At 54.4% G+C, this 14,368-nt stretch overlaps 1 protein-coding gene across 1 annotated transcript in view; it reads right to left on the bottom strand.

The window, feature by feature from the left end:
* Positions 1 to 2,721: 2,721 nt before the first annotated feature.
* Positions 2,722 to 14,368, bottom strand: part of TRPV2 (transient receptor potential cation channel, subfamily V, member 2) — a 25,184-nt gene continuing 13,537 nt past the window's right edge. The window contains exons 5-12 of the mRNA XM_014542813.1: positions 12,366 to 12,539; positions 11,907 to 12,062; positions 11,244 to 11,339; positions 10,321 to 10,391; positions 9,664 to 9,829; positions 5,726 to 5,871; positions 4,823 to 4,902; positions 2,722 to 2,906 (exon numbers count right to left, since the gene is read on the bottom strand). Coding sequence (XP_014398299.1) covers positions 2,812 to 2,906; positions 4,823 to 4,902; positions 5,726 to 5,871; positions 9,664 to 9,829; positions 10,321 to 10,391; positions 11,244 to 11,339; positions 11,907 to 12,062; positions 12,366 to 12,539 — 984 coding nt within the window. The 3' untranslated portion in view covers positions 2,722 to 2,811. The remainder of the gene's footprint in view (positions 2,907 to 4,822; positions 4,903 to 5,725; positions 5,872 to 9,663; positions 9,830 to 10,320; positions 10,392 to 11,243; positions 11,340 to 11,906; positions 12,063 to 12,365; positions 12,540 to 14,368) is intronic.

Genomic DNA, 14,368 nt, shown 5'->3' with positions numbered 1-14,368 from the left:
CGGGGCCGCCTGGAGGTCCCGCCCCTGCCCCGGCTTTGCAGCGTGACCTTGAGCAACGGACTCATCTTTGTGAGGTTCCGCCTGCTCGTCAGGAAAATGGAGAAGCCGGGCCACACCACGTTGTCCTGACGATCACATGAGATCCCGCACCTGAGACCTGCAGAGCCTGGCAGGGAGGGCGACCTGATTCTAAGAAACGTTGCCAGTCGCGCGCTCCCCGCAACTATTTCAAAGCCTCGGCGGAGTCCCGCACCGTGCGCTCCTTAGAATGACCTCAGAGGAGCGAGCTGCCATCCTCCCCCGCTCCTTTCCTGACCCCCATGCCCCCTTCTCAGCAATGGAAACCTCGGCCTGTCCGCAAGTGAGCAAACTCAGGTCTTCCTTTCACTTAAAAATTAATATGCAATCGTGCATACACATTATATAAACACCCATTACCCCAAGGGAGAGCAATTCATTTTTATTTTTAAAAATATATTTGTTATTGATTTCAGAGCAGAAGGGAGAGGGGGGGAGAGGGGGAGAGAGATGGAAACATCAATGATGAGAATCATTGATCACTGCCTCCTGCATGCTCCCTACTGGGGATTGAGCCCTTGACCTCCTGGTTCCTAAGTTGATGCCCAACCACTGAGCCACACCAGGCGCAGGAGAGCAATTCATTTTACTGGAGTAAATTGGAAAGGCTATATGAGGGTGCCCCAAAACAATGTATGCACACTTTGACAGCTGGTAGCTCAATTTTAAAAATGAAATGTATTTTAATAAACACTGCCTTTATAATTATTCAGAGTGTGTGTATACATTTGGGGGGAATATCACAATTTGTATACATTTGTGTATATAAATGTGTATACATTTTAGGGGGGACACCCTATATAGTGAGATAACAACTCTTGAGCTGATCTTAGAAATAAGTGTAGTATCTTATTGGAGGGAGGGGATTTTTTTAAAATTAAATCTTTATTGTTAAAAGTATTACATATGTCCCCCTTTTCCCCCCATCAACCCCTTCTAGCCCCCTCCCATACCAGACCTTCACCACTCTATCTATGTCCACCATATATGCATACAAATTCTTTGGTTGATCTCTTCCCACCCACCCACCTCTACCTTCCCTCTGAGATTCCACAGTCTGTTCCATGTGTCTATGTCTCTGGATCTATTTTGTTCATCAGTTTATTTTGTTCATTAGATTCCACATATGCGTGAGATCATGTGATACACAGGGAGGGAATTTCTGATGGGAACTCAAGAAGTTAAAAAAAATTTAGCTTCAGATATATAGTTAGTAGGCTTGGTAACGTGCATTTGGAAAGCTATTGCTCCAGGGCCTGAAATTATGACTGGACCTGCCCTGACTTCATGAGACCCACACGCACTTCGACCTCTGCGCCCCAGGAGAACTGCAAGGCGGTATCTGAGCCTTGTGCTCCAGGGAAAGAATGTCCACTGCCCAGGGCACAGATAGAGTCACTGGTCAGGCCTGGCCTGCGGGGCTCAGTGGCTGAGTGTCAACCTCTGAATCAGGTCACAGTTCAATTCCTGGTCAGGTCACATGCCCGGGGTTGCGGGCTCAATTCCCAGTAGGGGGCGTGCAGGAGGCAGCCGATCAATGATTCTCATCACTGATGTTCCTATCTCCCTTTCTCTTCCTCCCTAAAATCAATAAAAATATACTTTAAAAAGCTAAAACAAAAAACGGGTGGGCTGGGAGAGGTCAATGGGGGGAAAAGGAGACATATGTAATACTTTCAACAATAAAGAAAAAAAGAAAGAAAAGAATCACCCGTCAGCAGGTGAAGGGATGCTAGGAAAACCCCTGGACTGCAGCTTCTATCCCATTCACCTTTTCCCCTGAATTCCAAACCCCTCACCTGTTTTCCCCTGAATTCCAAACCCTTTACCTACACTTTTCTTCTCCTTATAAAAAGGGTCGGCTTGATCTGAGATGCAAGACAATCTTTTTAGGGTACATAACCTACTGTCTTCTCAGATCACACCCATAAAGATGCAATCCTTGTCTCTACTGATTGGTTCTGATGGTGACAGGCAGCATGAACACCAACTTTTCCAGTTTCATTTCCAGAGAGAGCCAAGTCATGGGGTCAGACCCACATGTCCCCTCCGCCTGCGTGAAGAATCTGGTGAAAGTACTAAGGAGAACATGGGGGCCGCAGGGGTATGGGAGAGATGCTTGGAAATGCTTGGGCAAAACCGCTGAGTGCTGGGGGTGCCAGCTAGAGTACCTGTGCGCACAGGGAGCCTCAAGCCTCCCGAGCACAGAAGTATCACAGTTCTCTTGTGTCTTAGCAAGTGCCCTCTGCCTGCTCTGAGAGAACGGCTTGCCAGAGTATAGACTAAGCAGGACGCCAGTGGGGAGAGAAAGCAATACTCCAGAGTCCAAACTAAGCCGAGGCCCACAAGGGCTTTGAGAGGCGTCTTGGAGGTGGCTTGGAGGTGCCTGGGGCTATGGGAGAGGTAAGAGGGAGGCCGTGCTAGTGCATGTCCACCACCACGCAGCTGCCAGAACAGGAGCCACCTGGCCAGCTCCCTTTACCCAGGAAGAGAACAGCTCAAGGCTGGGGGGCAGCAGGCGAGGGTCTCCTGGGCCCAGGTGAGGGCGGGAGCAGCCCAGCCCCAGACACGGGCTCCTGCTCACAGAGTCATGCAGACGTCGACCAGCCTAGGGTCCCGGTAACTTTGCTAGAATCTCTCCGGTAGGGTTAGTCCTGAGAAAATACTGAGATTTGTTCCCTAGGAAAGTTCCTTGGCGCCGTCCTGCCGGCCTCCTGCTGCGCTGGCCGTCCGTCAGTGGGACTTTAGGGGCTGGAGGGGCAGGTGGTCTTCCTCCAGGGCACCGTCCTTCCCGGGGCGGGCGGCTGGGGCAGGGCTCTTCCTGGTGCCTGTGAATGGGTGAAGACACTGGGACTTGGCCCTTGCGGTGTGTGCCCGGGATTCAGGCGCTAGGGAAGCAGCAGAAGGCCCCCCCTGAAACCACATCTGGCCTGTGGACAGCAGGGGATCCTGAAGTCCCCAGCAACCCGTCCCCCGCCTCCCTCCTTCCACAGCATTTCCTGAACCCCTGCATGTGCCTGGGGTGGGCCTCCTCCCAGGAGACAGACTATTTCATTAGAAACCAGGACACCGGAGACACACACACTCGCTGAAGAGCTGGAGGGAAGTGAGAGTTAGGTGCTCGGGAGCTCAGAGGAGAGAGGGACCGCACCCACAGGGCGGGGGCAGATTGGACACCCAGAGGAGCAGGAAGGGCACTTTCGACAGAGAGAAGACCCAAGGCAGGCGAAGGACAGGGAGCACTGTAGACTGGACTGGCTGTCACGTGGAGAGAGCTGGGGGGGTCGGGGGGTGGACAGCAGCTTTGGTCCTTGACCTGCGCACTGAAAGGGTAGCCTTCCAGGCAGAGGGGGGCATTGTGTCGTGGGGCACGTGTAGTTTTTCCTACAAAGAGGAGTTGGAGTGGGAGACACTGGAGAGAGAGGCTTGTCTGGAGGTCGGGGTGCAGGCAAAGCAGCCCTGCAGCAGCACAGTCAGCAGATGCGGAGTCGGGCAGAGGGCAAGGGCTGCCCGTGGGGTCTCCAGGACACTCGGCACCAGATGGGGGCAGGAGGGCAGGACACCGGCAAGGCCCTCACCTGGTGAGGAGTGGGTGCAGTGACATGGGCCTGGTAGGACCGCCCCACCGCTGTTCCTGTTTGGGATGTCCCGGTGAGGCTGGGGTATGGAATGCTTGGAACCGCCCCACCGCTGTTCCTGTTTGGGATGTCCCGGTGGAGGCCCAGCAGGCCCCGTGTGTGAGGCTGGGGTATGGAATGCTTGGGGCAAGATGAGGAGCAAGTTGACTTTTAGAATCTTGGCAATGAAGTGACGGGGCAGCAGGACTCAGAATTAAGGACAAGGCGGGTAGACAGGAAGCCCGCCGGGCTGCCAGGGCCTTCGTCAGGGACCCTGGACCTGGGAAGCCAGTCGGCTGTGAAGCAGGAGGACAGATGAGTCCCCTACAGGGGTCCTAGGAGATGCAGGAGGCTGTCGTGGGAGGGGTTGGGCCAGAGGCGCAAGCAAGTGGAGTCTTCTGAAAGAGGATGAGGAAGGAGAGGAAGCAGCTCACAGAGGCTGAGATGGGAGCTACCGAAGGTTCCAGGAGGGTGTGCTGTGAAGAGAGCTGGTTCTCGGAAGAGGCCTCTGGGTGGGAGGAAGGAGTCACCCATGGTGGGAAGCAGGGAGGGGGACAAGGGGGGCTCTCACACGCTGGGAAGGAGAGGACGCAGGCCCGGAAAGGCGGGACAGGCACAGAGGAACCGGCTGGAGGTGGGAAGAGGCTCGGTGCTCTGGTCAGCAGGGCCGAGAGGACAGAGCCCGTGGGGGCCAGAGATGCCACCTGTGCTATGGTGGGGAGGGGCCTCCCTAGCCGGTTCCCCTGCTGGGCTCCAGGCTCAGCCCTGGCACTTGGATGGGAAGGGGGGGGGGGGGGGGTTGGAGCCTGCGAGGAGGAGGGGACGGTGTGAAGAGGCGGGAGGTGAGGGCAGGTGAAGGCAGGCGAGGAGGTCGGGGTGCAGGCTGGGCTGTGAAAGCACTAATGGCCTGGAGGGGGTCCCGGGGGGGGGGGGGGGGGGGGAGGGGAGCACCACTTTCAGGGGGGCATTTATTCAAATGAGTGTAGCTCAGGAATGGCCACAGCAAAGGTCCTGCCCCAGACTCTGCATAGCTATGTGGCCAAGCAGACACACATACAAACACACACATGCAAACACACGCATGTGACCACACACATGGGAACACAGTCTCCCACAGGGTTACTCACCGGGGTCGCCTGGCCCCGCAGGCTCCTCGCGCACTGTGGGCAGCGTCTGCTCCCAGGCAGCCCAGTTCACTTCCTCCGACCTGGGGGGCAGAGCAGCTGTGAGCTGCGGAGCCAGCTCGGCCTGCTGCGCCCAGGAGGGCCCTGGCCCTGGGTGGTGGGCTGAGCAGACCTTCCGGGGGACACAGGGACTGCCAGGAGGATGGGTCTCTGCACAAGACCCCGGCCACCACCAGCCCCCTCAGCCCTTGCTGCTGTGGCCACTGTCCTGAGCCGGGTGCCCGTGGGGAGGAACAGGCACCTGTCCTGCAGGCGGTCCCCAGCGACCTGGGTGCCCAGAACGTCCAGCGAAGGGTTTAGGTCAGGTGTGCCTCCGTGTCCCCGCTGGGGCCCAGTGGGCTGCGCTACCTGCCTGAGACTCTCCCTCTCCTTGCTTAATTCTTATCTCCTGAAAGCCTGTTTCTGTCTGTGCATCTGTCACCGAGTGGCCTCTCTCAGTGCCGGGTCCCCCACGGGCATGGAAGAGTTTGTTCTCTGTGAAAGGGTTGTAGCCCCTGGTCATGTGGGGAGTTAGGAGGGCAGGTCAGACCAGCGGCAGCGAGGCTGGTGTGCTATAACCTGAGGGTCCCTCTGGCTTCTCGGCCTCTTAACTGTACCCGATTCCAGGCCAGAGAAGTAGGTCAGGGACCTTCAGTTTAAGCCACAGGGACAGACAGATGGCCAGACAGGCAGTGGCAGCCCTGGGCCTATGAGATCCAGCATCCCTGACCTCGCCTTCCCAGGGCAGGCTCAGTCCCCTGTCACTCCTAAGTCCTGCCTCTCCCAACACCCCGGCTCCTGGCCGCTGTCCCTGGCTTTCAGAGGAGTAAGGCCGGCCTTCAGCTCCCTCCCCTGCCCCTCACTCACCTGAAGCACCAACGCTCATCCGGGCTACCATCTGGCCTGGTGCCAACCCTCAGCTTCACCCCTGCCGGCTGCTTCTTCCTCCTGCACCACCAGTAGCCATTCTCCATCTCCAGGACAGAGATGGCTTTCTGGGGACAAAGGACACATCAGACAGAGCAGCCAGGGAGATGCGCCACGCACTTTACAGTAAGTACAGGCCTAAGTCCACTGAGCACCAGGCTGGACCCAGCTCCAGTGTTTGATTACCTGCGTGGTGTCGGCCTCAACCCCGGGAACCTCAGCTTCCCCACTTACAGACCTGGGGCTTAGGGGAAGTCTGCATGTAGAGTGCTCGGCAGTCACTGGCTACGGCATCATTACAGGCCCCAGAATGTCACACCGACAGGTACCGAAGTTCATCTGCTCTAACCCACACATGTGCCTGCCCACTGACACACAAAGTAGGTGGGGACAGAACTTTGCAGGTAAGGCCACGGAGTCTCAGAGAAGACAGGGGCTTACCCAAGGTCAGCAGGGAATTGGTAACACGGTCCAGCCTCTTGGGCAAGGCTCTCCCTACACAAACTGCCCAGGCCTGCACCCAACCTTCCCAGGTCAAGGAGCAGCTTTGGCTTCCTCCACTGTAGGTGGTGCCTTATCAGCCCCAGCTGCAGGGACCTCTGATGGCACAGCCTGCCTGCCTCGCCCACCAAAACCACCCACTCAGTATATGCTGAGCACAGGATGGGAGCTACGTGAGGGCAGACTTTGTCTTGTTCTCTGCTATGCGTTTAGAACCTAAAACTGTGCCTAGCCCCATAGTAGGCACTCAAGAAGACTTAATAATAATTATGATGATAATAATTAACACATTGAGCACCTGCTGTGTGTCAGGCACTGTTCTAAGGGCTAAGTTATTTCTCACACCAAACCTAGTCATAGAATATGCTTACTCTATGGATGGGGAAACAGAGACAGGCAGTCCTCTGCCATAGCAGGTGAGGGGATCAGGACCGGAACCCAGGACCCATTTCACAAACAGGGACACTATATGGCGGGTGGTACAGAGACCGTGCTATTAAGCTCAGTAATCGTCACCCTTCTTATGGGGCCCTGGAGTCCTCAGTGGCTTTTGTGTGAGTCAACAGCAGAGAAAGCCATGAGCCGAGTGGTTAAGGTGGTCACTGAGTATCACTTTCTCAGAACAGAATTGAGGCCAGTGGTGCTAGGTCTGCCACAAGCACCCCTGACCTTTTATCCCCGTAGAGGCACTGTGATGAAAACACCGATGAGGAACACGTCTACAACCTCAGGGTGATCACTAAGCCTGACTCTTAAGGCCAAAGCCAGAAAGGAAAAGATGGACAGATGTAAGTACATAAAAGTTATACACTTTTCTCTTCAAAATTCCAAATGTTTTCAGTGGGTGACAAAAAGTCATTCATATATAAAGAGGTATTACAAATCAACAAGAAACTAGAATTCTTCTAATATATGGCCGTAGACATAAGGAGAATATCTGAGGGGTCACTAAAGTTTTCCTGTAAAGGGCCAGATAGAAACATTTTAAGGGGTGATATAGCCCCTTAATCCCTCAGCTCAGTGGTTGGAGCATGAAAGCAGCCCTAGCCATAGACAGTATGTGAGCACATGGGCATAGCTGTGTGCCAATAAAACTTTATTTACCAAAACAGGCCGGGAACCAGATTTGGCCTGCGATGTAGTTTAATGACCCCTTAGTGTATACCAAATGGCAAAAAAAGAAAAGGAAAACACACACACACACACACACACACACACACACACACACACGTGTGTGTGCATACACAGGCCCTGTGGAGCTACACTGAGCAAACGGGTCTTTTAAAAGTCTACATCAGATCATATAATTTTCCTGCTTAAAACCCTCCAGGGTAAAAAAATTTAAACATAGAGTTACCATATGATTCAGCAATTCCACATCTGGGTATATACCCAAAAGAATTGGAAACAGGAACTCAAGTAGGTATTTGTACACATCAGTGTTCATAGCACATTATTCACAATATCAAAAGGTGGGAACAACTCAGGTGTCCATTGATGAATGAAGGGATAAACAAAACGTGGTATATCCATCCAATGGGATACTATTCAATCTTAAAAGGAAGGAAATTCTGCCCTGGCCTGCATGTCTCCGTGATTACAGTGTCGCCCCAGGGTTCAATTCCTGGTCAAGGGCATGTACCTGGGTTGCAGGTTTGATCCCTGAGGCACCTACAGGAGACAACCAATCAATGTGTCTGTTTCACATCGATGTTCCTCTCTCCCCCTCTCTTCCTCCCTTCCACTCCCTCTAAAAATCAATGGGAAAAAATATCCTCGAATGAGGATTAACGAAAAAAAACAAAACAAAAACAAAAGGGAAGGAAATTCTGACACGTTACAACCTGATGAGCCTTGAGAATACTATGCTCAGTGAAATAAGCCAGTGACAAAAGGACAGATACTGCCTGATTCCATCTATACGTGACACCTAGAGTCATCAAGTTCATAGAGACAGTGGTTGCCGTGGGCTGGGGAGGGCAATGGTGCAGAGTTTCAGTGTGGGATAATGGACGTTCTGGAGATGATGGTGGTGATGGTTGCACAACAATGTGAATGTGCTTAACGCCACTGACTTGTACACTTAAAAAGGTTAAGGCTTAGCCAGCTTGGCTCAGTGGATAGAGCATTGGCTTGTGGACCGAAGGGTTGCAGGTTGGATTCTGGTCAAGGGCACGTGCCTCGGTGGGGTGCAACCAATTGATGTGTCTCTCTCACATTGATGTTTCTGTCTCTGCGTCTCTCCCCCTCCCTTCCACTCTCTCTAAAAATCAATGGAAAAATATCCTCGGGTGAGGATTAATAATTTTTTTAAAAAAAGGTTAAAATGGTAAATTTTATGTACATTTTACCACAATTAAAAATTTTTTAAAGTCTTCTGGGCCTCCAGACCCCTTCCTATGGGCAACAACTCCCCCTCAACTTCATCTCCTTCATGCACCCAGCCTCCTCACCTTCACCTCCTTCACTCACCCAGCATCCTCACCTTCACCTCCTTCACTCACCCACCCTCCTCACCTTCACCTCCTTTCACCCCGCACTCAACTTCATCTCCTTCACTCACCCCGCATCCTCACCTTCACCTCCTTCACTCACCCCGCATCCTCACCTTCATCTCCTTCACACACCCTGCCTCCTAATCTGTCTCAGCACTTCAACCTTGTTTTGACTCCTGCCTTTTCCTTGCTGTTCTCTTTGTCTCGAATCTTCTTCCTTGAGTCTATGCTGAATCACTCTTTCAGGTCTCAGTCGCCACCTCCTCAGAGGGGCCTTGCAGACCACTCTATCTAAAGCTCTCTGCCCAATCATTCTGTCACTCTGTCCTCTGTGTTCCCTTCATAGGAGTTAGCAGTCAGTAATCTTCTCATCTGTTTTTGTGGTGCCTTCATTTCCCCCAAGAGAACGTCAGCTTCAAAAGAGCATGGACTTGTCTATTTTGTTAGTGAGCAGAAGAGTGTATTCCTAACACTTAAAACAGGGCCTGGTCCATAGTATGGACTTGCTAAACATTTGTTGAATAAATAAATGCAGACACACCCATATGCCCAGCTGTCCAGGCATATAATGGGCTTGTGTGCATAGTCTCTGCTCCTTCAGTGTGCAAGCATGCACGTGCTCCCGTGTGGACACTTGCAGACACACAAGTGCAGGTATTTGCTTACGTAGGCAGAGTGCAGACCCCTGAGAGCAGGTATGTGCACACCCACACTCTTGCTGACACTCCGCGAGTGTCTGGGTCCGTGATGCACATACTCATGTTCTCTGCCCAGGTGAGCTGTGGAAGAAGTCACCTGACTGCTGAGGCCGAAGGAGTCCCGCTGGAGTGTGGTGCCCAGCCCTGCCCAGTCGGTTGCAGCGGGGCCACCCCTGCCTCTCACCTTCTGGATCATGACGCTGTAGATGCCTGTGTACTGGAAGCCGCGTGTATAGTAAAGCAGGTTCAGCCAGCCCAGCACCAGCGAGGACACAAGCAGAGGCAGGTACCACTCAATAGCCAGGAAATGCAGCACCTGAGACAGCACCGTGAGCAGGGCCTGGACCAGGCTGAATGCGGACAGGGACAGGGTCAGCTTGCAGGCCACTTGACAAGACCCCCTTAGTCCCCACTGGCCAATGCTGACCACCACTGCCTCTCCCGCTGCAGTCTGATGGGTGAGTTCTCCACCTGTCTAGACCCCATCAGGTCCTGACCTCCACCCCAAGCAGTTAGTTCACCCCTGTGGGCCTCAGTTCCCTCCCCAGGATATGAGGTAACAGTAACCACCTGACCCACAGAGCATTTGTGAGGGTTCAATGAGACAAGACATAGAAAGAGTTCAGGCTCCATCCATGCACAGTGAGGGTCAGTAAATGCTCTACACGGATGGGAGCGTAGGGAACCCCAAGCTGGACAGCTGGACTCATGAGTCTGGCCTCTGGTTCCAAACCCCTGGGGCCCCTCGGCCCTGGGTCCTCCCCTCTAAAGCTGCGGGTTGCCCTCTGCCACAACCACCTCTCCAGGGCCCGAGATGGAGGAGGAGCAAGGCCCCACATACAAGAGCAGTTCGAAGTAGCTGTCCAAGAACGAGATCCAGATGAACAGACGACGCCTCCAGAAGTACCACAGCTTCGGGAGGGAGGACAGGCGTGGGAAACTTGCTCTCCAGGCCACACACAGCCCTCCCTCCTGCCCACCTCCCGCCCCCTGGCCCGGGTCTGAGCTCCCACCTGCCCCTGCCTTCTCATCATGTGGGAGCCTGTGCAACTTTTCAGAGGAGCTCATGAATTTTGCTGATAGCTAAGAAAGGTTAGGACCCTGTTTCCAAAAAGTGCAGCCGCCCACAGACCCGAGGCAATGCCAGGGCCTCCTGGCTCCGTGTGGATCCGGAACCAGAGCTCATGCACTGCTTATGGTAAGGGGGGAGCTCCCTGCCCTCCCTCTCCCTGCCCCCCCAGCACCACCCTGGGCTCCAGCCGACCTGGAGTTGGTGCCCAGGTTCTGCCCACTCTGAGAGTCAGTGCCATGCCCAGCTGTCTCCTGCGAGCTTGCAGCACTTTCAAAGGCAGAAACCCGGCTGGGGGAGTGGGCTGAGCCCCACCTTCTGTGCTCCCAAAGGGAGGAATGCCCCAGCCCAGGGACCTAGGGGCTGGGGCTTCCAGCTCGATTTCCCCGGGGGGCTAGCTGGCACTGGCAAGGAGTCATAGGAGCCATTCCCTACACCACGGGCACTCTAGAGCAGCGGTCGCCAACCGGTGGTCCATGAGGTCCGAAAGGTTGGCGACTGCTGCTCTAGAAAGCATAGTAGGAGGGTAGCAGCCCCAGCAGGCGAGGCCTTCAACCGCCCAGAGGCAGTCAGGGTGGGACTGGTTCTCAGTTTCCCCATAAACCAAGGTACTGTGGTTACCTGGCTCTAAGGCTCCTCGCGGCCCCTGGGCAGGCTGGAGCCACGTGGAGTGGGGGAGAGGAAGGAGCCCTCACCTGGCCCAGGAGGAGGTAGCCGCCCCCAAGCAGGATCAGGATGTGGCCCAGTAGCTGCAGGGAGTTTCTCACTGTCCCTTTCATGGGGAGGAAGGCCTGTGAGGAGACACTCAGGTAGGACCTAGGGTCCCCTCCCAATGGCCCTCCCTCCGAGCGCCAGAGCTGAGGACCCACTCTGAGCCTGAGCTGTGGAGCGGCCCCTCCCCTCGGAGCGGCAGCAGGAACCTGGGCTCGGGGCAGGCCCACTGGATTCTAGTCCACCGTGCGGAGCAGTTGTGAGGGGGAATCGGAAGCCGGGCTGCCTGGTTCAGATCCCATCTCCACACTTACAGCCTGTGTGAGCCTGGGTGAGTTACTTGCCCCTCTGTCCCTCCCTTCCCTCCACTGCAAACGGGGACAATACTTCATCTCAGAGGGTTGTTGTGAAATTGAATTAAAGTGAATACAAGTCAATCACTTAGACTCTTTCTCACATATGGTGAGTGTTAACTCCTGTGGAGCTGGCATCCCACTGGCCCGGCTGGAAAGCCTGAGGATCACTCAGCAGTCAGAGCCTCAGCACAAGCGGGGGCTGGGAGGTGGAGGGTGTCCTTGTCCCAGCTTCTTCCAGGGCTATTTCCAGGGGCCTCCCCAGGGTAAGCCCCCTCCCCTCCCCAGCCTTGCCTTTTCCAGGGCAGGCTCGCAGTAGACAACAGCGGTGAAGATGAGCATGTAGATCAAGAAACACAGGAAGTTGAAGAAGAACCTGGGCATGAGCAGGTCCCATTTCGCCTGCAGCAGTTTGTTCAGCGGCTCCAAAACCACCATTTGGTGTCGGTGCTGGGGTGGGAATGTGAGCGCCAGGGGACACTCAGCAGGTGTACACAGGGGCCCACTCATGGGCTCAGTGCAAGGGCTGAGGGAATGGAGAGGAGAGGAGAGGATGGGGAGCCCCGCTTGACCCCTCCCACCTGCCTCCACCCCACCCTCCTGACTAGGGAGTGGCTGAGGGCCTCTCCTGTCCAGAGCAGGTGGGACTGGCGTGTGGGATGAGTGTGGGGTCAGGACCTGCAGCCACACCCCACTGGCCAGCAGACTGCCTGGGTGGGGAGCTTGCAGGGAGTGTCTGCAGGGCGGGCTCACCGGGCTCCGGCAGTGAAAGGTGATGATCTCCAGCACCGAGTTCTCCTCCCAGCTGTCCACAGAGGCCAGGTCATACAGTGACACCCGGACCGGCCCGTAGCACCACTCAGTGAACTTCCGGGAAAGGCACTGGTACGGTCCCGAGAACTCTCGCTGCAGGATGTGTCTGAAAATCTGCAGGACGGATCACCTGAGCTTGGCCCTCTTGGCCACCTCCCAGCGTGACTGGGAGTCTGGGAAGTACTCTGTCTGCAGAACTGCGGCTGCCGTGCACACGCCCTGTACACATGGTCCTTGTATGTATAAATGCTCAGAAAGGGTCACTAACCAGAGCAGGTTAAGATACAATTTGGTGTCCTGGCTGGTGTGCCCAGTGGTAGAGCATCGGCCCATGCACCGAAGGGTCTCAGGTTCGAGTCCCAGTCAAAGGCATGTACCTGGGTTGCAGGTTTGATCCCTACCCCTGATCAGGGTGTGTGTGGGAGGCAACCAATGTGTCTCTCCCACATCAATGTTTCTCTCTCTCTCTCTCTCTCTCTCTCTCTCTCCCCTCCACCTCTCTTCCACTCTTGCTAAAAATCAATGGGGGAAAAATCCTCACTCCTCTGGTGAGGATAAAAAAAAAGAGAGAGAGAGAAATAATTTGGTTTCACAAATGAGAAATGGGGGAAAGGAAGGGGCAGATGGGGGAGCAGCATCTACAGGCCACACAGCACCACACAGCCATGCCTCCAGGCAACAAAGGGAGGTTCCCACACCCGGAGCTTGGAGGGCAGAAATAAAATAGCAAAAGTTCTACTCATGTTTACGTCTATCTTAGCCTTTAAAAGTGCCTGTGTTCTAAGCTCTCTCAGGGCTTTGTAAGCTACACGGTGTCAGCCATGAAGCCAGCCCTGACAATAGTGAGAACTGGTAAGCATTTTGGAAAAAAGGTAGAGCTGGATCGTGTTTACTCTTTATACCAAAATTAGAGGCCCAGTGCACTCGTGGGGGCGGGTGCAGGGGAGGTCCCTCAGCCCAGCCTGCACCCTCGATTTCCCCAAAGACGTAGGCCCCACCTACTTCACCGGGGCTCCATGATGGATCACTCCCAAAGAGGGAGGCCCTGCCCACCTGCCACAGCCCACAGGCCTGGGCCTCCCTCTGCAGGGCGATCATGGGGCGATGGCTGGGCCCCTGACCAATCGCATCGTACCCGCCTTGGTTGGCCTGGCACCAGTGGGTGTCATAGCATGGTTGTCCGGACAGTCATTCCACTGTTTGGCCGTTTGGTTGATTTGCATATTACGCTTTTATTATTACACTTGATCTTAGCCAAAAGGCTGAGAAGCGATACGCTTTTATTATTATAGATGACTTCAAAGATGACTTCTGGTTGCTAATTATCATGGCAGCAGCCACTGAAGGACTGGCCCCAAAGACAGACAATCAGTGGATAGAGCATTGATAGCCCTAGAGGGTTTGGCTCAGTGGATAGAGCATTGATCTGCGGTCTGAAGGGTCCCAGGTTCAATTCTAGTCAAGGGCACTTAAAAAAAAAAAAGCTGTAGGCATTGAAAGTGAAACTGCAGCCCTAGCCGGTTTGGCTCAATGGATATAGCATCAGACTGGGGACTGAAGGGTTCCAGGTTCAATTCCAGTCAAAGGCACATGCCTGGGTTGCAGGCTTGACCCCCAGTGTGGGACGTGCAAGAGGCACCCAATCAATGATTCTCTCTCACCATTGATGTTTCCATCTCTCCCTCTCTCTTCTCTGATTTCAATAAAAATATTTTTTTTTAAAAAAGAAAGTGAAACTGCAAAAGTCTGGGAGAAAATAAGGATGTGGAATAAACACACACAAGGTTATAGATAACAGTAGAGGCCGGGTGCACAAATTCGTGCACTGGTGGGGTCCCTCAGCCTGGCCTGAGGGGATCTGGCCAAAACCAGCTCTCCAACATCCCTGAGGGGTCCTGGATTGTGAGAGGGTGCAGGCCAGGCTGAGGGACCCCACCAGTGCA

The sequence above is a fragment of the Myotis brandtii genome, unplaced genomic scaffold (genome assembly GCF_000412655.1).
Source record: "Myotis brandtii unplaced genomic scaffold, ASM41265v1 scaffold314, whole genome shotgun sequence".
Taxonomy (NCBI): domain Eukaryota; kingdom Metazoa; phylum Chordata; class Mammalia; order Chiroptera; family Vespertilionidae; genus Myotis; species Myotis brandtii.
Note: the sequence above shows the minus strand (reverse complement) of the source record. Positions and strands in the feature narration are given on the sequence as shown.